Source organism: Silene latifolia, chromosome 9, assembly GCF_048544455.1.
Source record: "Silene latifolia isolate original U9 population chromosome 9, ASM4854445v1, whole genome shotgun sequence".
In the NCBI taxonomy this organism is placed as follows: Eukaryota; Viridiplantae; Streptophyta; class Magnoliopsida; order Caryophyllales; family Caryophyllaceae; genus Silene; species Silene latifolia.
In genome coordinates, this window is record NC_133534.1 from 11379741 (window position 1) to 11403517 (window position 23777).

Genomic DNA, 23777 nt, shown 5'->3' on the forward strand with positions numbered 1-23777 from the left:
AGAGCTGAACCGAGTGACGATGAAGAACAAGTATCCTTTACCAAGGATAGATGACTTGTTTTATCAGTTGAGTGGTGCATTAGTCTTTTCTAAGATTGATTTGAGGTCGGGGTACCATCAGGTGAAGATTAGAGAGGTGGACATACCAAAGACAGCTTTCACATCGAGGTATGGCCATTATGAGTATGTGGTGATGCCGTTTGGACTATCTAATGCACCGGCAGTGTTTATGGATTTGATGAATAGGATCTTCAAACAGTTTTTGGACAAGTTTGTGATGGTGTTTATCGATGACATCTTAGTCTACACCAAGACTAAGGTGGAGCATGAGGAGCATCTGAGGGTTGTGTTCCAGACTTTGAGGGAGCATGAGTTATATGCTAAGTTGTCCAAGTGTGAGTTCTGGTTAGAGAAACTTGCTTTTCTGGGGCATGTGATCTCTAAAGATGGAGTAGCTGTGGATCCGACAAAGATTGAAGCAGTGACAAGGTGGGAAGCACCAAAGAATGTTGCTGAGATCAGGAGTTTCTTGGGTTTAGGTGGATACTGTAGACGGTTCGTGAAAGATTTCTCCAAGATAGCTGGACCTATGACAGCGTTGATGAGGAAAGAGAACAGGTTTCGTTGGGATGAGAGTTGTGAGACGGCGTTCCAAACATTAAAGGAGCGTTTGACCACAGCTCCTATCTTAGCATTGCCTGAGGGGATTGAGAACTTTGAGGTTTATACAGATGCCTCAAAGAATGGGTTGGGATGTGTGTTGATGCAGAACGGTAAGGTGATTGCCTATATATGCTTCTAGGCAATTGAAGCCTTATGAGGAGAACTACCCTACACATGATCTGGAATTGGGTGCAGTGGTGTTTGCTCTCAAGATATGGAGACATTACCTTTATGGAGCAATCTTTAAGGTATTTTCTGATCACAAGAGTCTCAAGTACATCTTCACTCAAAAGGAGTTGAACATGAGACAGAGGAGGTGGATGGAGCTAGGGCTGAGCATCGGTCCAAGACCGGACCAAACCGGACCAGACCGAAGACCAAAAATAAAATTTTTGTGGACCGAAGACCGGACCTAAAACTTTCGGTCTTGGACCGGACCAAACCCAAAATATTCGGTCCGGTCCGGTCTTAGACCGAAATGGACCTAGAACTAATTCTTTCACTTTTTCGTGTATGATATTTACATTTAAGTTTTACTAAATTAAATGTCGATGAATAATTAGACGATTTTTTTTGAGAAAAAAATACTCAATATTAATTTATAATGTCTTGTGAAGATAAAATGGTAATTTAGTTTATAATATTCTAATGATAGTCTTTAGAAACATAAAATTCGGTCCATTTGGTCCGGACCTAAAATATCCGGGTTTGGTCCGGACCGGACCGAAGACCGAAAACTCAAAAAATGAGGACCGAGGACCGGACCTAAAAAATTCGGTCCGGGTTTGGTCCAGACCGAATGGTCCGATCCGGTCCATTTTTCCGGTCCGGACCTAAACTTGCTCACCCCTAGATGGAGCTAATTGGCGATTATGACATGGAAATTATCTACCATGAAGGGAAGGCCAATGTTGTTGCAGATGCTTTGAGTAGGAAGAGTGTACATTCTTTGTGTACAGCTCTATCTTTGATGAGGTTGAGAGATTAGGTAACAAGGTTTGGGATACATATGATGCAGAAAGGAGATGCCATGGGAGATTTGACAGTGCAGCTTGAACTTTATGATGATATTCGAGGTAAACAGGCGTTGGATCCTAAGATAGTTGAGTGGAGAGCTGGAGTAGAGAAAGGGACAGCGTCTCGATTCTCTATTCATACAGATGGTAGTTTGAGGTTTGACGGTAGGTGGTGTGTCCCTAATGATGAGGAGTTGAAAAAAGACTATCATGACAGAGGCACATAATACACCATTTTTAGTTCATCCAGATGGAGATAAGTTGTACAAGGATTTAAAGAACACGTTTTGGTGGCCTGGGATGAAGAAAGAGACAACTGAGTTTGTGGCCCGTTGTTTGACATGCCAGAGAGTTAAAGGAGAATAGCGACGACCACAAGGTAAGATTCAGTCTTTAGTGGTGCTTGAGTGGAAGTGGGAATCCATTTATATGGATTTTATCGTGGGTTTGCCAAAGAGTCAACAGGGTAACAACATGATATGGGTGATAGTGGATCGACTGACAAAGTCAGCTCACTTTATGCCAATGAAAGACACATGGACTAAAGCACAATTGGCTATGGCTTATCGAAAGAACGTGCTTAAGTTACATGGAGTCCCTAAGGACATAGTGTCTGACAGAGATGCGAGATTTATATCAAGGTTTTGGAAAGAGTTGCAGGAATCTTTGGGAACAACTTTGAAGATAAGTACAGCGTTTCATCCTGCGACAGACGGACAGACTGAGAGAACGATCAAAACTCTTGGAGATATGTTACGAGCATGTGTGATGGACTTTGGTGGTAGCTGGGAACAGAGGTTGGACTTGATAGAGTTTTCTTACAACAACAGCTATCACACTAGTATAGGTATGGCACCGTTTGAGGCTCTATATGGGAGGAGATGTAGGAGTCCGATTTGTTGGGACGACAGTGCTGAGGCAGTGGTTTTAGGACCAGAGATGGTACATGAGATGGTTGAATAGATTAAGATGATCAGGGAACGGATGAGAGCAGCTTAGGATAGGCAAAAGAGTTACAGCTTAGGATAGGCAAAAGAGTTATGCAGATCTACATCGCCGGGATATAGAGTTTCAGGTTGGGGACAAGGTTCTTCTGAAAGTGTCTCCTATGCGTGGGGTAATGAGATTTGGGAAGAAAGGCAAGCTGAGCCAAAAGTTTATCGGGCCTTATGAGATCTTGGAGCGAGTTGGGGAAGTTGCATATCGTCTGGCTTTACCAGCTGCATTAGAGAGAGTGCATAATGTGTTTCATGTATCGCAGCTGCGGAAGTATGTGAGTGACCCGTCACATGTGTTAGAGGCAGAGAGCTTAGAGCTAGATGAGTCCTTATCATATCTTGAGGTTCCTAAGCAGATTCTTGACCGAAAGATTAGGAAGACTAGGAGTGGTGAGACAGCTTTGCTTAAGATCCTTTGGTCTAAACACGAGACCGAGGAAGCTACATGGGAGGCAGAGGAGGCCATGAAAGAGCGTTACCCTTTCCTTTTTGATCAGGTATGTATGGTTACGGGGACGTAACCTTGTTTCTTTTAGGGGGGTAGGAGATGATCGCGAAGAGTTTTTAAGAGTTTTTGTACCCTTTTGTATGTTGTGTCGGTATGTTTGTCGGGTTGAGTTGGGTTAGTAACATGTTCTATGTTGAGTTTTATGTTGGTTGTTGAGTCGAAAGTGTTGTGGGTGTGTCTTTGTTTTGTTGAGGTTTGAACTTCGAGGACGAAGTTCTTTTTAAGGAGGGAAGACTGTAATACTACGTATTTATGAGTCTCTGGGTACTCTATCGAGTAGGTCTTACTTTGTCGAGTAAGGGTGAGTTGCGTTTTAAAATAGTTTCTGACCTGTTGGGTACTCGATCGAGTAACGCAGATACTCGATCGAGTAAGGGGGCACTCGATCGAGTACCTTAGCTACTCGATCGAGTAGCCGGTTTACGGGGAATTGATTCGTCGGGTTTTGTTAATAATACGATTAGGTGTATAATCTTTTCCGTCACTATTCTTTAAACACTTTTAAACCTATTTACTGTCAAGAGAGAAAACAAAACAACGTTCTTCGCATCTATCGCATTGTTGGCAAATCCCGGAGTTTGGAAAGTCGGATTCTACCTTTCTTTATACTGTTGTGATCCTTGCGTCGAGGGTAAGATCTACGTACCGTTTTTATAGTTTTTCCTTTAAGTTGGTTAAACCCTAATATGGGAATTTGGGGGTTTTGTTGTAGACTATGATTGGTAGTGATTATGTGTTTGTATGATTAGGAGGAGGATTTGTAGAGGAAGCTTTTTGATATCAGCTGTGAGATCGTCTGATTGTTGTGCTTTCCATGTAGGGTTTCCCTACTCAGTATTAGTCCCATAATGGTTGTTGATGTGTTGTGATTGTTGATTAATATCGTAATTGTATTGTGACGGTTGTTGATTGTGATTGTTTGTCTCTGGTTCTCGAGATGCGTTCTCGGCTGAGTGGAGTCACTTGCGGGAGTGGCTTCACGCCCTAGTTTCGCCCTTCGTGGAACCCGCCACGGGAGGGGATGTGCACATTAATGAAGAGGGAAATCGCTCAATATGAGGAACGGGGATTTGGTGGGTTCGGCTGCGGTCCCCCACTGGCAGGGCTGGTCCAGTGGACAGTCGGTGATTGAGATTAATGGGACTGGTGTGATTGTGTGTGCGTGACGGTGTGAGTTGTTGTTTATCGTGTTATTGGTATATATAAGTTGTATGATTAGTAATGACCCCGGTTGTTATTTTGTAAAACCTGCGGTGATCCATTCGGGGATGGTGAGCAGTATTTGAGCAGGTTTGAGTTGAGTTACTGGGATAGCTGGGATGTGCCACCGTCTGACGATAGAAGTCTTCCGCTGTAGCTTTACTAGTTTTATAAACATTTCAGTTAACTCAGTAGACAGTTGGTTTTGAGAACATGTATTCGTATTTTGGTATTTTGGTTTCAGTTGTAACCTTTCACTAAAGTTATACTATTTAATGTTTCGTTATTGTCTTATGATTATCATGCCTCGGGTAACCGAGATGGTAGTATCCTTATACCTGAGTGGTCCTGGTAAGGCACTTGGAGTATGGGGGTGTTACACCTGCACTCACGTTCACTTAGTTAATACTCCTTAAATCTCCACATTCATGGCCTCCTTATCATAATAACATATCTCTAGCTATACCAAAATTACATTAGCTATCTCTACTTATTTATAAATAATATTAGAGTGAGGATAAATCACCTTAGGACATAATCACATAAATAAACAAAGTAGGCAACAATTATATAGTAAGAACTTTACTTCCTTGAGACTAAGAGGTTAACAAGAAACGACTGGCCATAAATTTAATGTGCACACCTGTACACCAGATACGAGCATCTAATGGCAGGAGTGGGGATCAATCCACTCCATACAACTACTAAGGCATTATTTCATGTCGGGCTCGCCACTGCGGGTTGTGAGCCAAACTATAATTCTGGGCATTTTTGTATGCCGGCTCGCCACTGCGGGTTGTGAGCCAAACTCTAATCCTCTAATCTTATAGCTTTCAATTTTAGCGAATACGCTAAATAAATTGTAAAATTCTGAAACAAAACTGAGTTGTCATATTATTAAGAATACGGTATAATTACTTCCAAAAATAATATAACTCGGAAACTTACTCACTTTGCTTAGATGATACTATAAAATAAATAGAGGACAATTATCACTTACAATCAATATTTTCAAAACAATAGAGTTTAGTCCCTTACCTTCAAAGTGACAATACATGTTCCAGTGGTTCACAGAGATTCTTCTATAAACTCTTCGTCTCAGTTTATAGTTATCCTTCTATTAGCCACTAATCAATGCTATAAACTTACATCATCATTTTTATACAAGCAAAATATAACTAAAGGAAACTTACTACCACTAATTAAGGTCAAATAAAACGATAATTTGAACACAATAATCAAATATCATAATTATATTTTAATTTGACACAAATACTGATAATGAAGCTTTTTTTTTATAATGAAACAAAGTCAATTTCAAATGAAGCTAATTCACTCTTAAGATAACTAATTTGTGTCAATAACTTGTGTTATCCTATTGTACGAATAGTTCACCTCAAATAGGAATCACCATCATGCTCATCCTATAGCCATATACCATTATGACAATCCAACAAAGTCAAGTTCTCTTCAATTGTATGTGCTCCTCTTAAACTATCTGTGCTAAAAACACTCCCCGATAAATAATCAGCCAAACTCCTTTCTATTTCCATTATATAACACACTCTCTTATTCCAATAGTTAACCAAGTCTCATCTCATTACTTCGTCTCACTCATTACTCTATCTTTTAATATAATAATCCAATGTAACCATGTATCGTATTCTCGTCGACGACCCTAAGACAAAGACAAGGGGTGAGTGAACTGGCGGATAAAACCGCGAAACAATATTTCCATCTCAATATCGACTTTAACACAATAACTCAATAACCATGGTCTCTGTGGACCGTAAACATAACTCGGCTCAAGTGCCCTATAACTCATAACTCAATACTAGTAACCAATGTCCATCTCAATTTCAATATCGATATCGATATTGTCAAATATTCCATTAAAGGAACTGCTCAACACTTAAGTACAAGACTTTAAGCTACTCACCCACAAGTCAAGATCAAAAGAAAGACTATTTCAACACAATACAAATTATACAGTATTATATATGAACACAAAGAAAGAAGGTAATGTGGAGAGAGAGAGAGAGAGAGAGAGAGAGCCTACTAAAATAATAACAATATTAAATCAACAACAATGAGTGTCGCCAAAACAAATGCCACAACCACCATCCTGAACCACCACACACCACCATCCCCTGGAACTTTTGTCCTCCCACCGACCGCCCTGTTGCCCACCCCTTCCATCCCCTCTGAATCAGGCAGCTTGCGCACAGATCACCGCCCTCCCCCTTACCAACCACCATCTCCACCGCCATCCCTCAAACCAACTCCACCACAAAAAAAACCCGCCAACAACCACCTATAAATCAGCCTTAACAAATTCCATCCTCAAACCCCAACAATTTCCCGATAAACCTGATAAACCCAAATCCCCAATATTTTCCCCAATTCTGGAAAATTCCCAAAAAAAACCCGATCCCTCAATTGCTTTACCCCAACAAGTGATTAATTCAATCAGATGCAAATGGGAAAACACCTTAATTATAAAATTGACCGGGAAATCAATCGATTCCGGCCACCTCGCCGCTTCCATCAAGACTCTTTGGAATTGCAAAAAGCACCCTCAACTCGTCGGCCTCGGCAAAGGATTCTATTCCTATAAACCCGAATCACCCTCGGATCTTGCTAACATCTCTGATAATGGTCCCTGGTTCATACATGGACATTACCTCCATGTTCAACCATGGAAACCCAACTTTCAACCTTCCACGGCATCAATTACGACCATTCCCACTTGGTTAATTCTTCCAGAGCTCCCTATAGAGTACCACCGTCCCGACATCCTCAAAGCTATTGGGAATTCAATCGGGATTTTCATAAAACACGACCCCAATGGTTTGAACAGAAATAATGCCAGGTTCGCCCGTATCACGATTCATCTGGATCAAGCTAAGCCGATCCCAAATAAGGTCTGGCTTGGTAATTTTTGCCAGGAAATCAAGTTGGCTGATAAACAAATTTATTGCGGTATTTGCCATGGGTTCTGCAAAGGACTTTGTTCAACCTCCGATAGTCGACCCCCGGTTGATGCCACTCAAGGAAAGTGTGATAGTGACAAATCCTCTTTGCAGTCTGTTGCTAACTCCAAAAAGGACCCATCCCTTTCTCATTCTGAAAATTAGACCATTGTCCCTTTTCATGACTCTGGTAAAGTTCATTTCTCTTCTCCTAAGTTACACTCAACCCCCCCCTTGGGAAAGCCTACCCCTGTCCCTTCTGAGTTGTACTCTGACCTCAACCTCACTTCCCCCTTTTCCCTCTTCAACTTTAACTTTAATCACCTTTTTGAGTTTCCCTCCCTCTCCTCTATCCTTAACCAACCACTTCTCACCCCTCCCCTGCTCACTTTCTCCCTTCCTCTCCTTAAATCACAGACTCCCTGCTTTCCCCCTCAAAAAAATGACGACCCCAACCTCCCAGTCACAAACAGACCCAAACCCGACTACCCTGCCGACACCGCTCCCTTTCCTTGTCCCAACCACCTACATACCACCCTCACCCCTGTTCTAACCCCCTACACCATACCGGAAAAAAAATCACCCTCCTCCTATTTCACCCAGATGCGATTCTAGAGGTTTACTTCCAACCCCCACCACTCACCCAACCAGAGCTACCTGTCAACGAGATCACCTTCACCTACGAACGTCGCCTCGTCTCGCGTCAAGTAACTGTACCCAACCTCTGGTCAATTCTCGCCAATCCGTACAACCCGCTCCCACCTTGAAAAAACATTTGTCTCATAAACACCCGGATGCTCTCGGGTTGCCTCCACCCGGCCCATCTACCCGACCTCTCAGACTTACCCAATCTCCCCCCGGTGCTAATTTGCTTCTTGATGTGGCTCCTCAATCATCACCACCACCTTCACCCGTCCCTGATTGTACCACCCGAGCTGCAATTTCTACTGGATCCTATTCCCATCTTGCCTCAATTGAGAAGAATCTATCTATTGAATTCGAGATCCAAGGACCTTTGGGTAGCGAGCTTTGCGAATGCAGTAGTGAACTTTCGTACTACCATCCGCCTGAAAGCTCTGAACTTATGGTGCAGCTGGGACAGGGTGCAAAACTCAGTGCACAGGAAGCTTCTATTAACCTTGTGCGAGCTGAAAAACAACCCCAACCCTTCACACCCAGACCACGGGCTAGACGTGGACGTGGCCGAGGCCAACTGGAGAGCTCAAACTGAGCTAAATGATTATTCTCTGTCCCGCCAAACATGAATATCATGTTCTGGAACTATCGCGATATTGTGAGGCCCTCCTTCCGCACCCACCTTGCCTACCTCATCAATGCCCATAACCCTTCCATTGTCATCCTCTCTGAAACTCGAGTAACCTCCCCTAACTCTCTGACCATTGTGCGCAAGCTTCCTTTTGACTCGTTTGAGGTTATGGATCCGGTGGGCTTTACTGGCGGTATCATCATTTTGTGGAATTCGGGCAAGGCAACAGTCACCCTTCTCAACAAACACAATCAACTCATAAATGTGGTGGTTCAGGTACCCCTTACTTCCTTTAATTTCCTCCTTTCTGCTGTCTATATGCTAGTCCGAAATTCCGTGTGCGTCGAACACTTTGGACTGAGCACGTGAATATGTCCGACACCCATAACCTTCCTTGGGTTTGCTTAGGAGAATTCAATGAAGTCACCTGCCCCTCCGAAAAACTTGGAGGCCGTGGAATAAAATTAAACAGAACCGACTTGTTTAAGAACGCTTTAGACTCTTGTGACCTCATTGACATCGGGTTCTTTGGACCCAAGTTCACATGGACCAACAGAAGACGTTAGACGTATTAACCCTATTTTGGAAAGACTTGACCGGATTTGGGTGAACCAGTTGTGGCTTGACCAGTATCCCAACTCCCATAACCTCCACTTGACTCGCCTCTCCTCGGACCATTGCCCTATCATCCTAAAAACTTCCCTCCCCCCCCCCCCCCCCACCCCGTGATTAAACCCTTCAAATTTGAAGGGTTCTGGAACTTTGACCCTTCCTTCCTCCCCCTTGTTTCCTCGACTTGGCCCTCCCTGTGCGGCTGCCCCCCTACTAAGCTCACTAGCCTTGGCCTCACTCTTACCGACTGGGATGCCGCTACTTTTGGTAGTCTTCCCAAAATGAAAAAGAGACTCTCCTCCCGAATCCTTGGGGTCCAGAAAGACCTTTGCAACCACCCCACCTCTAGTTTCCTCCCTGACCTCAATGACTCTCTCACCCATGACCTTAACTGTGTCCTTGACTTTGAACACAACTATTGGAGGGACAGGTCCCACATTAGCTGGCTTACTGATGGTGACCGAAACACCTCCTTTTTTCAGAAATCTGTCACCCTTCGTAGGTGCTTAAACCGTATCTTTTCCCTGACTAACGATGTGGGTTCAACCATTTCTGGCCATGACGCTCTCAATAGTCATATTACTCAATATTTTGCCAAGCTGTTTACCTCTGAGATAGAATTCATTCTCCTTCCCCCCTTCCTCTCGGCCCCCCAGTACTGGAACCACCTACGTCACTACCTTCACGATCCCTTCCGAGGAGAAAATTAGATCTGCTCTGTTTTCTCTTGGCTCCAACAAGGCCCCCGGACCCGACGGATTCCACGCGGGTTTCTTTAAAAGATGCTGGGACATCATCAAACCTGACTTCACCCCCTTCACTAAAAATATTTTCACAACAAAACTCGTCCCTCCTTCCATCAACCAAACCATTATCTCCCTTATCCCTAAGATCCCTTCCCCTCAAAAAATCACGAACTTCCGACCCATTAGCCTTTGCAACACCACCTATAAGATGATAACAAAAGTCATTGTTAGCCGTCTTAAGCCTCACATGCATAACCTCATCTCCCCTAACCAAGGGAGTTTCATCCCTGGACGAGGGACCGATGCCAACTATATCATTGCTTCGGAGATTCTTCATTCCATGCACTTCTCCAAGAGTAATTTGGGTTGGTTTGCCCTTAAACTTGACCTTGAAAAGGCCTTCGACAGACTTGAGTGGGATTTTATTAGAACCTGCCTCTTTGCGGTCAACATTGACCCTGACACTATCTCCCTTATCATGAGCTGCATCACTACGGTCTCCACTCAGGTTAAACTTAATGGTTCCGCTCTTGACAATTTCCTACCATCCAGGGGTATCCGCCAAGGTGACCCCCTTTCCCGCTACATCTTCATTATTTGTATGGAGGCCCTCTCCCGTCTCATACATCAGTCTTGCCAAGACAATGATTGGACCCCTTACCCCCTCGGGAAAGGGGGAGCCACTTTCTCCCATCTTCTCTTTGTGGATGACATCCTCGTCTTCGGAAGGGCTTCTGAAAGAAATCTTTGTGCCCTCAAAGATATCATTCTTTCCTTCTGCTCCTCCTCGGGCCAGAAAATAAACTGTCTTAAAAGTAAAATCATCTTCTCCAGGCACACCTCCCCTTCTGATGTCCATCTCTTTGAGGAAGCCTTAGGCATCAAAAAAACCAACAACCTTGGCACTTACCTTGGTTATCCTCTTGATGAGTAGTATTTTGGTAGCTTTTACCCCGCGCTTTTACTCTTATTCAGTTCGATTTTATGTGCGTTAAGCTTTTAAATAGCTCATTTATTAGTTTTATTACTTAATTGGTATTTAATAGTTTAATTCTATTTATCCCGAATAAATATGTTCATATGTCGGAATTTAGTTTTGTAGCTCGTCTTATTTATTAATTAGTAATTATTAATTTTAATTATAAATATTATGAATAATCTCATACTTCGAGAATTAATTAGTGCTTTTGTTTGTTCTAATTTTGTAGGATTTGTGTTCGTTAATAAAAGAGAACAAGTGAACGAGACGGGTTGATACGGAATTAAATTGAGAATTGGGACTTGGAATATGTCATTAAATCAAAAGTCAAAGTCTTCTAACTTGACCCCTTTACTCATTCACACCGTCATCATCTCCTTCCATTCAAAAATCAATACAAAACTCGCAAACTCAGAATTAAAACCCGAGCTGACTCCGCCATAACATTCACCAGCAGCAACAATAAACGATCACCATCACCCCCTGCATTTCGTTCCTTATCACCTCCATTACCAATCACCATTTTCGCATTCATCATCTTCACCAATTCAGAAATCACGCCATCATCAACCCGAAACCTCCATAGCTGATTTCCTCGGCAGCAGCAACATTTGAACCCGTCACCTGCATCAACAACCGTCATCACCATTCGTACCCATTTACGCCTCCTTTTGCAACACCACTCTTCCACCATACGAAATCACCAGCAGCCCGACATCACCACCCGCCATTACTCCGTCACCATTTAAACCCGCATCATCATCAACCCGACTTCACCTCGTCAACACCACCATTCAACTCATCACCATTAATGTTCACCATCGTCATACCCACAACGGAATTAACAGCCCGCCATCAATTTCGCCATCTTTGACTCGGAATCGAAATCGAGCTAAATTGAAGCTTTGAGTCCTATGCCGGTCAACCGGCAGTCGACTATCCACACCGGCAGACAACAACATCAATTTCTCTCTTTTTTGTGAAGTTCTCGCTACCGGTCATAGCCACCGGCAGCCGGCCCACCGGCAGGGAACACAAACCCATACTTAGGCAATTTTTGAAGAAGTTTTTGGGCAAGAGATTTGAGGACGCGCTGCCGGCACAGACAGCCGGCAGCCGGGCAACCGGCAGAGGGCAGCTCCTATGAAGAAACTGAAGGAAATTTCAAGAAGAAGAATTCTCTGCCGGCAGGCCGGCAGCCGGCCCACCGGCAGGGAATTACGCAACATCTATTTTTTCTCAGATTTTGAAGAACGCGCTGCCGGCACTGGAGGCCGGCAGCCGGCCCGCCGGCACAGGATCACGCAGCACGCAGAATGGGCTTTTTCTCTTCTCCTCCCTTAATCCAATGATAGCCTATAAATACCCCCTCCTTAAACCCTTTCAAGACACAACCCTAGATCTAAAAACTTTCCTTATTAATTGTAACCCTTTCTTAATCAAGCACTAATCTTTCCTTAATCTTTCCTTAGTATTTAGTAAAACTAGTAATTGTTAGTTAGAATCAATAGTTTACTCTTGTTCTTTGAAGATTGTATTGGGGGATTTTGAAGGTTTTTCTTCATATTATTCAATCAAGCAATCTCCTTTACTTTTGTTGGTATAATCTCCTCCCTTATTTACTTATTAATCATTTGTTTACAATTGTTTTGCCTTTCATAATTGCTATAATAATCATCATGTTTTCTCTTTATGTTATTTGCTCTTCTCCCCTTATTAGCATCATTATCCCCAATATGAGTGAGTAGACTTCCTTCTAGGGTTTAGGGGGAGTCTATATGGTTTTTATGGGCATGATTGTATGATTATTTGGGTCTTTGGTGGATTGTTTATCTTTCTTGTTCATGCACACAAGGTGTTTGATTAATTGCATGAGTGAAAGTTTGTGCCTTTTTTCATTATTGCTTAATTCCCCCATTGAATGAAAGTTTGTGGAGGTCTTGTTGTATGTTTAAGAGGAGTGTGATACTTAATGAGAGTTAGTTGTCACCCTTAGGATACTCTCTTATCATCGACCCCTTGATTCATCACGTTTGCCCTTAAACCATTTAGATGACCCCGAAAGCCCTAGTTTTTAATTAATCATATTCATTTTCATCAACTTGTTTGTTCAATTGCTCTAGTGATTAAAACCAAAACCCATACTTTTAGTATTGATTAAACTTGACTCTAAGTTGAACCTAGTAGCAACCCCCGCCGTCTTTGTGTTCGACCCCGACTTAATACTACGCTTTTTCGGGTTTTACAAATAGTTTTGATAGAGGGAAACCGCGACAATTTCTTACCTATCACCTCTTCACGGTAAAAAACCTAAAAGAGTTGATCTCCACTTTATTCTCGACAACATCCAAACCAAACTTGCCAATTGGAAATCCCGCTTCCTCTCTAAGGCTGGGAAAATCTGTCTCATCAAATCCACTCTCAATGCCATACCCAGTCACACTATGCAGTGCATTCGTCTCCCCTCCTCCATTCTTCACGACATTGATAAAATCACAAGAAGCTTTCTTTGGTCTAGCCAATCTTCTAGGAAACTCCATCTTGCCAATTGGGATCTTGTTACCCTTCCCCTCTCTATGGGTGGACTGGCTATTAAGGCTGTCAAGCCGCACAATGATTCCTTTTCCGCTAAGCTGAGCTGGAAAGTCCTCCTCGACAAGTCCTCCCTTGCCGCCAAAGCCTTACATAGTAAATACCTCACCTCTCGTCCCCGCTCCTTCTCCTATGGCTCCCATATTTGGAAAAATGTGGGAATTGGGTGGAGTGTCCTCAAGAACCACCTCACCTGGTCTATTGGTGATGGTTCCACTATCCGGTTGTGGGATGATTCGTGGACTAGCATGGGGCCTCTCCGGGCCGCCATCACTGGCCCATTTAGTTTTTCCTCCTCTACCGCGAGACTTTGCACCATTATCACTAATGGTACGTGGTCTTTTGACTCCCTTGACTTTGATCTCCCTGACCATATTACCCAGGTCATTCTCTCTCTCCCTATCCCCTCCTCTCCTAGATGCGACATCCTCTCCACCTCCATTGCCCCCAAAGGCAAGTTCTCTGTTAGGGACACTTACCATCACCTCTCTGGATCCCCAACCACCCCCTTGCCACCCAGCCTCTCCCTTCCCTCCGACTTGTCCTGGTTGTGGGATCTTCATACTCAGCCAAGGATCAAAGTTTTCCTTTGGCTCGTGTGGTGGAATAAATTACCGCACAAGGCTTCCCTCTTCGCCAGAAAAATCCTTTTTAGCCCATCTTGCTCTCTTTGTCATAGTCCCTCCCTCTCTGAGACCTCTCTTCACGTCCTCCGTGATTGCAGCTTTGCCTCTGATTTTTGGATCTCACTTAATCTCCCAAACTCTTTCTTCTCCCCTGACCTTCATTCCTGGATCTTCGATAACTGTAATTCCCCTTCCCCTAGCTGGAACACCCTCTTCACTTTTGTTATCTGGCGCCTTTGGCTAAGGCGTTGTGACCTGACCTTCTCCTCTCCTAACCCTCGCCCTTTTTCCTCTTTCTCCGCCTCTATTTTCTCCCAAGCCTTTACCTGGAGTAGCGCCGATGACCACACCCCCACTGCTCCCTGCACCGGTACCGCCCCCCTTAATGCCTTTAGCTTTCCTATTAGCTGGGCCCCTCCGCCGCTGGGTTGGCTCAAAGCCAACGTTGATGCGGCCCCTTCTCCCTCTTCTTGTTTAGCCAGTTTGGGGTGTGTCATTAGAGACTGTTCTGGGTCTTGGGTTTTAGGTTGGTCACTCCGCTTACCTGGGAGCGACCCTTTCCTGTGTGAAGTGCTTGCCATCCGTGATGGGCTTTTACGTTCTAGTGTCCTTGTGAACAATGTCTTGATTGCGTCAGATTGTCTGGATGCCGTTAACTCTATCTTGCAGTCCACTGCCCCTTGTGGTCCTTATAATAACATCATCCTTGAGTGTAGGACCCTCTTGCAGGACTCACCCCATTTGAAGCTGATTTCTGAGAAGAGGACTGCTAACCGTGTGGCGGATGTTATTGCTCATCATTCCGTCCATGATACTAGTTCTCTTTTAGGTTGTTTTGAGTGGGCTCTTGCCCCTCCTTTTGTTATTGAACTTTGTACTAGTGACTCTGTTTTGGCCTCTGAGCCTCTATCCCCCGACCCGCCCCCGTGATGTACTCTAAACGTTTTTTTCATTTTTAATGCATGTTCCCTTCATCCAAAAAAAAAACAAAATACAAATTACATATATGATTGCGGATACCTCAAATCTCACGGTGATTTAATAAGTACACGCCTCCACAAAATAGGATGATTGGTGTGACTTCTTCAACCATTACACTCTCCTTTCAAGTAGGCAGAAATAAAACTTGTTGCCTATAATCATATAGGTACACCACCATGACTGTAGAATCTAAAACCATATTGAGCCATAAATAACAACTTTAATTCTCTCGGCATCACCACAACAAATAGCTTTCACAATCCGTCCTAAATTTTCAATAGCTAAAAACCCAGTACCTCACAAACAGCTAATTAAATATAAAATATACTAGTAATTTGTAGTATAGATAATATCAACTAGCTTAGCAGCCGTCATAATATAATTCACCATGTATGAAATTAGATACAAACATGAAAACATATTAACGTAGCACCAAATCAAACAACCCCGAACAATAATATAATAATATGATCGGTGAATCGTGTTACCTTAAACTGTAAAAGCAACCAAAAATCATTCAAAAGATATTCCGAAAAACCGATAACCCAAGGAGGACGAACTAGCATACTAAAAAGTATATGGCAGATCGATGAGCAGGAGCTTCGTTGGTAGTAAATAGACAGCAATTTGATCAAAGACAACAAATTTTGTGAACACAATAAAGCGAGGATGGCCATAAAATTGTAAGGTAGCGATAGTAAAGTAACATGATGATTATAATATAAATAGGATTGTGGATTTGTGGTTTGATTTGATAACAAAGAAGAAAAGAGGAGATGTGTTATAACTTGGGCGGCAGAAGCAGAGAGACTAAAGAATAAATACATAAACATAAGGGTCAAACCCTATAAAGACTTAACCGACTTTAAACCCCCTTTTTTTTCTTTTATAAAATAAAATATTAGAATATAGGACAAATTAGTCAAATAAAAAATTAAAGGGTTATTTAACAGCAATAATCCAACCTAAGCCCCATCTTCTCATATTAATCCCAACTAATGTTTAACTGAGAATAATCCTAACTAGTGCATCATTTAACTTGCACTAAACCCATCCCGTAATTGACCTGATATAACCGGTTTCTCAACAAGTGACAATGTGGGTCCACCTCTTTTCTCTTTTTTTTTTTTTCATTTTTCATTTTTCATTTTTCTTCTTCTTCTCCTTCCTTCTTCATTTCTTCAATCTGTCCTTCCAATTTCTTCATTTCTTCTACTTCCTCTTTTATTTTTCTTCTTTCATTCTCCATGTTTTCACCTTTTTATTTCCTTAATTTATTATTACTCCCATTAAATCTAACACAAAATTAGATTGACATGATGACATCCAAAATTCCAATAACCATTAAAATATCCTAAAAAACTCAGATTAGTGACACATCTTAACAACTCAGCTAAGCCAATTTGGATTTTTTTTAAACCATAGACCCCTTTTTTTTCCGGAAAGACAAATCTATACAAAAATGAACATAATTTCCTACATATAGATCTACGAAATCCATATCCTACCATTTTCTATATACACATTTCCTACCCTTCAAAAGGTCCACCTGTAAAGCTTTATAACAAGGGACAAGTTACATGTGACTGAAGACTACCAAGGGTATTGAAGTTCATTTCATTTCATTTCAGGTGTAAACCATAGCATCGAATAAAGATTCCAGAATAATTAAGGGTAGTGTTTTTATGTTCATAAACAGCCTCCTCAGATTCTCCTTGGTCAAAGTCGTCATATAAACCACGTCTCTACCGTTTATCCCAAGGTTTGCTATTGTTGTTGGGTTTGTGGCGGAGATGCGGCGAGGAGCAAGGAAGAGAAGATTGGGGGATTGGTGATGGACGGTGGTGCAGGAGTTTTGTTTTGTTTTGTTTGTGTTTGGTGATTGATGGTGGAGCAGATTAAAGGGGATGAAGATAAAGAGGATGAAATATGAAGTTCAAGTTAATTAATTAGGATTATAGTCAAGAGAAACCGGCTGTTCAGGTTTCCCTTCCACGAGTTTAGTGGAAGTTAAATGATGGATTTGATAGGATTATTCTCAGTTAAACATTAGTTGGGATTAATATGAGAAAAGGGGGCTTAGGTTGGATTATTCATATGAAATAACCCAAAATTAAAATATTTGGGGTATTACATCATTAAATAAGCATTTAAATGGGCAATGAACAACAAGAATTTGTGATGTTTTAATCAAGGTACGGATTCCACAGTCGAAGGGACTGTATCAATAGTTGCACGAACATTAATACATCTCCACCACCCCCTGAATCTTCCATCAACACCCCCTTCCCTTTACTATAATTTCCACGTTCCATATATACGAAGACCAATGGTGACAATATTTCTGGAAATTGCGGTAGCGGTACCCAATTGAATCAAATGCTTGGCCTCGGGTGAAGAAGCGGTGGTCGTCGACGGTGACTGGCGCTTGACCACAGTGGGTTGGGGATGCGGTTGTCTAGGCTCGGATTTGTGTTAGGTTTAATTTTTTTTTTTTTGTGTGAAATGAGAAGTGCAAACTTGGGAAAAGTCTAAAATTTTGTGTAGGATTGACTAAATTGCGTGTTGGATATAGCAATTACGAAAATAATATGATATGCTAATAAGTTAACAAAAAAAATATTTATTTATTTATTTGTACAAAGTTAACAAAAAATTATTAAGTTACTAATACAATTAAATTTTTTAACAGTTATAATAAACAAGAATTGATATTTAAATGTGAAAAATTGAAATGGACATAATTTTACGTTCGGATGTCATTTTAGTCTGATCTCACAAGACTGTCCCGTTAAAAAGTTATTATTAGTACAAAAATAAAATCAAAACAAATGAAAATCACAAATTCATGCTTGGTACTCCGTCGAAAATTTAAAACGGTCAAATTGAGAGACGAAACAAATGCAAAATGCCTAGTATTTAACAAAAATCATGTCTCATTTATCTAAACGCGAAGTAATATAATCGCTTTAATACAAATTTAATTGTCTTAAGAAACCTACTAAATAAAAACAAATCGCAAATTTTTATTTCAGGCGATTACTTTTCGTCTGAAGCTTCAAACAGGCATATGTGACTATTTTATGATTAAATGTAACCACACTGATAGAGGCATATATATATATAGCAGATTAGTCGTAGTACATTTTACGGTAACTTGTTTTTCAATATTGGTCACATTTGGCTATAAAATGGTTACAGAATCTCGTCTTAATGACCCGTCTAAAGCAAGACAAAAAGAAAGAAAAAAAAAGACCCGTAAAGGCGCAAACCCACCTGAGCCAAGTTTCCCCTTCGGCAAGATACCTTACAATTTTTTCACCAAAAAAAAAAAAGAAAAAAAAAGATACCTTACAATTCAAGAAACATAACCCCAGAAAATCAGATCACATTTCTCCCAATTTCTTTCCTCTAAAGTCTAAACCCTAAACCTAAAACCTTGAAAACCTTCAACAATGGCGGATAACGCACAACAAGCCGTCTCCCTCCTCAAAAACATCGCGCTCAGAGCAATCGGCGTCGGAATCGGCGTCACCTTGATCAATTCCTCTCTCTTCACCGTCGACGGCGGCGAAAAAGCCGTAATTTTCGACCATTTTCGCGGTGTTCTCGAGGAAACCGTTGGCGAAGGGACTCACTTTCTTGTGCCATGGCTTCAGAAGCCGTATATCTTCGATATTCGCACTCGTCCACATCAGTTTTCCATCATTTGTCAAACCAAGGATCTTCAAATGGTTAATATTACGCTTCGGGTTTTGTCTCGTCCTGATGAACGGAAGCTTGCTGTGATTTTCCAGCATCTTGGTACTGAGTATGATGAGAAGGTTTTGCATAGTATTGGTAATGAAGTTCTGAAGGCTGTTGTTGCTCAATTTAATGCTGATCAATTGATTACTGCGAGACCTCGGTTTTCTGCTCTTGTTAGGGATCGCTTGACCAAGAGGTAGCTTTCTGATTTCGCTATTACTCGATTATTTTGAACAAACGTATGAAAATGACATGAATATTTGTTATAGTTTGTGTGCTAGTCACTGATATATTTGTCTGATGATGCTATATTATTGTTTGATGGTGATTTGATGCGATATTGTTAGGACGGTTGATGTAGATTGTCGTGCCCGATTTTTTATGTAATGGTATGTCTCTGTCATCATTTGTTATCCTATCCTATTTTGGGTGTCTCAATCAATTGTTCTTGCTATTTTAAGAATGAACTTGATGAGTAATTTGATCATTCACACACAATTTGCTCCACTTGTCATTTCGGAGGCAGTATGTAGGTCCTCTTTTGAGTAGGGAGGGCTTTCACTGTCAACAATTACATGTTTTTTTTTTAATAAGGTAAGAAAATTAGGTTGATCCTCACCAACTTATCTCATCCTTTCGAAAGAGTGAGTAAGTTGAAGCCACCGGCTTTAAAACCACCTCGAAAAAGTTGGACATGAATGCAGTGGCGGATCCAGGATTTGGGTAAGGGGGGGCACAGTAAGAAAAAAAAATTTCGGACAACATTTATACATTAAAATTTAAATATCGTCAATACATAATAAATTACAAAGGAAAAATCTAAGAAAAATCTAAAGCCATCCGACGAGGATTCATATCTTGAAAACGCCTAATAACATCATCATCACTAACTTGTGAAAAAAAATCTCTCTCAATATAAGTCACTAAACAATTATCTAATAGTTCATCGCTCATACTATTTCGCAAATAATTCTTCACATACTTCATTGAGGTTCTAATGACAACGGAGAAGAGGACGATGTAGTTTTTTGTGACTTCCGACTCCACAATTTTTGTAAGCTATTCATTTTCGTTGATTCAATCTACAAACAATGAAACAAATAACAAATTCTAAGCAGTGTACTGTTTTGATATGTACTCCGTAGGTCATTAAGCACTTGTATTTCCTTGGTTTCTTTAATTCATAGCAATCAGAAGCTAATCGCAACTTCAGTATATATCTAATTCAATTGTCAACCATTTATAGTCACTAACTCACAAATTTGGGATCTAGGGTTTGGGGAACAACTTAATCAAACTAATAAGAACAAATTAATTGAATTTGGAGAACAAATTAATCAAAACTAATAACTAATAAGAACAAATTAATCGAATTAATCAACAATCAACAACAAATTAATCGAATTAATAAGATTATAAGAAGTAAGAACTGAGAACACATACCTGGCTCACTGTACCGCGACGCTGCGACGGGGGGATGGTCAGCCGGTGACCGTTGACGGCAGGAGGAAATACCAGGCCGGCGGCTGGCGGCAGGACGGCAGATGTGTGGTGTGGACAGTGGGTTGTGCCTATCGTCAGTGAGAAATTGGTTTTGCGTTCTATTTTGGTTTGCTGATTGTGTGGTTTGTATTGTGTTTATCGTTTTTTTTTTTTTTTTTTTTTTTTGGGTCACGTGCCCTCACTTTCCCCCCCCCCCCCCCCAAATCCGCCCCTGTATGAATGTCCAATAAAAGCCATGAAGTCAACAACCTTGTTTTGGTTGAGGTTGTTAGGTTACTGTATTCTTTATGTTGGCACTACTATTAGATGCTTCGGGCCTTTTGGCTATGGGTTATATTGAGTATTGACATTTGACAGTACTCTTTTTGTTAGAGGGGTTGATACTTACGCAGTTACTCCGCTGTGTTTGGATGGAAGGATTCGGAGGGCAAGGGAGGGAGTGAAAAGGAGGGGACAAATTCATTAGTTTTGTTTGGGAAAATGGTGTTAAGGGGATTTGGAGGGGCGGGAAGATATGCAACACACTTTTATATTGTCTGATGATGTTATATTATTGTTTCATGGTGATTTGATACGGTAATTTAGCAATGTAGATGCTATTGTCGTTTGCTGTTACTGGTTTTTAACAAGATTGTTATGATTGTTGACGCAAGGTAATTGTTTTGTTCTAGAACTAGAACGTAGTTCAGCATGTCGAAATGCCAATCAAGCAATAGCAAGTTACGCGTGACTTCTGGGTTGTTTAGTTTGATTTCTGATGCAATGCAGTTTCTGATTCTGCTTGAGGATGGCTTTCTCTGTATATAGAGTATGGCCTTTCGACTATCGGTTAAATTGGCAGTACAATACACATTTTGCTAGATGACTTGATACTTATGCAGTTACTTCGCTATGTTTGGATGGAAGGATTTGGAGGGGGAGGGTGTGGATTGAAAAGGCAGAAAACTGAGGAAGACAAGTGGACGCCATTGAGGGATTTAAATTCTCTAATAATCTGTTTTATTTATTAGCTTGCTAATATTGATTTTCTGAGGATGTACCATCTAGTGTCTGAGGATTTTAGGGTATGATATAGGTGAGATTTCATACTCCTTAGTCCCTCCGCCCCTATCATGTGTGTGCCTTGATTAAATTCCAATCACAAATAATGAAAGAAGTAAACAAATGATTGGGATAAAGGGAGTATGTTCCATGGAATTATTAACGCTTGATTTTTGGGCACTATTCATAGGTGAGGAGAATTTTCAATACAACTTCTACTCCGTAAATATACCATGAACTATTTTATTAGTTAAGGATGTTAGATTGAGAAGGCATTGATTATGTGGGGTTGTTCAATGATTTAAGTGGACATTAACTCATGAAACACACTTAGAGGTGGTTGTGATTCATAAAAAGTTGATGACTGTGAATCTGCATTCACGATGCAAATGTAACTCATGTAACACACTTTGATAGAGGTGGTGATGGTGATTTGGATATGTTTAAAGTTTAAATATGGATGCTAGGATTTGCTTTGTAAATGCAATGGAACTCGCACAAAATTTGGTTATGACAGAAAGTGGATTGCCAAGTTGAGTGTTGTTTGATTCCTTTTAGATGCAATTATTCATATAATGATATATTCCCTGATTCCAGGATAGATTTGTGTCTAGTATCAGTGGGCCGTTTTGTGCTTTCTTTATTGGATCCCAGACTCGAGTTTTATTCTAATTGCGCGCTATTATAGCCGTGTACTAGAGGAACAATTACTTTGATCAGTTCTGTCTGTCTATGATATTAGCTGTCTATAAGTGAAATTCAGGGTTCTATCTTTAGTGAAATGCCTTTGATTTTGGCTGACTATACTTCTCTGTTACTTTCTATCGTGGGGACGATGTATATATATGTGATATGTTATTTTACATTACATGTATGAGCAGGGCAAAGGATTTCTATATTATGCTAGATGATGTCGCTATCATTCACCTCGTATATGGAAATGTATTTTCAAAAGCTGTTCAGAATAGGCTAGTAGCACAACAAGAGGCTGACAGGTCCGAGTATGTGATCATGAAGTGTGAGCAGGAGAAGCTAGCAGCAGTTATCAGGGCTGAAGGAGAAAGCGAGGCTGCCAAGTTGATTTCTGAGGCAACTGCATCAGCTGGAATGAGCCTTATAGAACTAAGAAAGATTGAAGCTATGAAGGAGAATGCTGCTACTATGGCTAGGAGTCCTCACGTCACTTATGTCCCGGAGGCAATGAGCATGATTATGGGCATGCCGGGTGCTTGCTAGGAGATGGTAAGGGAGCTTTACATTACATTTTCGACTTATTTGACCTGTTCACTGGTGTTGGGGTATTTCTTCCTTTTCGATGCCTATCGTTTTTCTACTCTCGTCTTTGAAAGAGGTATGTGGGAGGGACAGGGTGAGAACCTTCCTCTGTTAGATTCCAGATCCGAGGTTGGGTACAGCCCAGTTTCTTGGTGTCGTAGGGGAGCGATTTCTCACTTAACTTGTTCTTAACCGATGTTGCTACGAGATTTTAGGGTAACTCTCATTAGAAAACGAGGAATGCTGAATACAAAATGAAATACAGAGGAGTGCAATGATTCTAACTTGCTTCTGTTTCGATGTTTACAGGAATTGATCAAAGTTTGTCCAAAGTAAAACTGATGCCTTAAGTTGGTAGCTGGCGGAATTACTAAAGCAGTCAAGTAGTCGAAATTTTGAGTAGATAACAAGTTTTCTAACAATTTGTGCATGTGTATGCTTATCCTTGTTCCATCCTGTGTTTATTGTGGCTATATTCACTTGTAGTAATTGTAGTTATATTCAAAGTGATGTTGCAAGTATTCGGAGTGCATTCATCATCTTTGTAGTTTTCTGTAAGTTTCGTGTTACGCTAAGCGGTTATGACTTATGAAGTAATAGGTGAGTTTGTCGTTGTCTATCCTAGATCAGGTTGTTGCGAGACTTGCGACTGTTTATGTTTGATTTCTAAAAAGAGACAAAAATAAGATATTCAAATAGCTATATCAACGGAAAAGTCCTATGACAGCAATAACATAAGAGTTCCGGATTTACATATCATTATGCACAAGTTAAGAGCAATAAGGCAACCAACAAAGATTTCGTTTATACAAACATTTTGAGGAATCAAACAATAAAGAGACTGAAGTAGAATTTTTAGGGCAAACTAGTTTTGTGGCCCGTGAAATTCACGGGATGTTTTGTTTCTACCGTAATGTTTTTAGTGATTTAATATCATAACATACTACGATCAACTCAACTTACGATTTTCATGTTTTAAGTTAAAACTTCTTAGGGTTGTATAAAGTCAGTTAATCTTTTGTACAACAGTTTAATTGTTACACAAAACTAT

General features: G+C 41.0%; 1 protein-coding gene across 1 annotated transcript; it reads left to right on the forward strand.

Annotated features, from left to right (window-relative positions):
• Positions 1-18452: 18452 nt before the first annotated feature.
• On the forward strand, positions 18453-23341 carry LOC141599108 (prohibitin-3, mitochondrial-like). Its single transcript, XM_074419015.1, has 3 exons — positions 18453-19103; positions 22333-22693; positions 23036-23341. Exons 1-2 carry the CDS (start codon positions 18616-18618, stop codon positions 22685-22687), a joined length of 843 nt encoding a protein of 280 aa, XP_074275116.1. The 5' UTR covers positions 18453-18615; the 3' UTR covers positions 22688-22693; positions 23036-23341.
• The last annotated feature ends 436 nt before the right edge of the window (positions 23342-23777 follow it).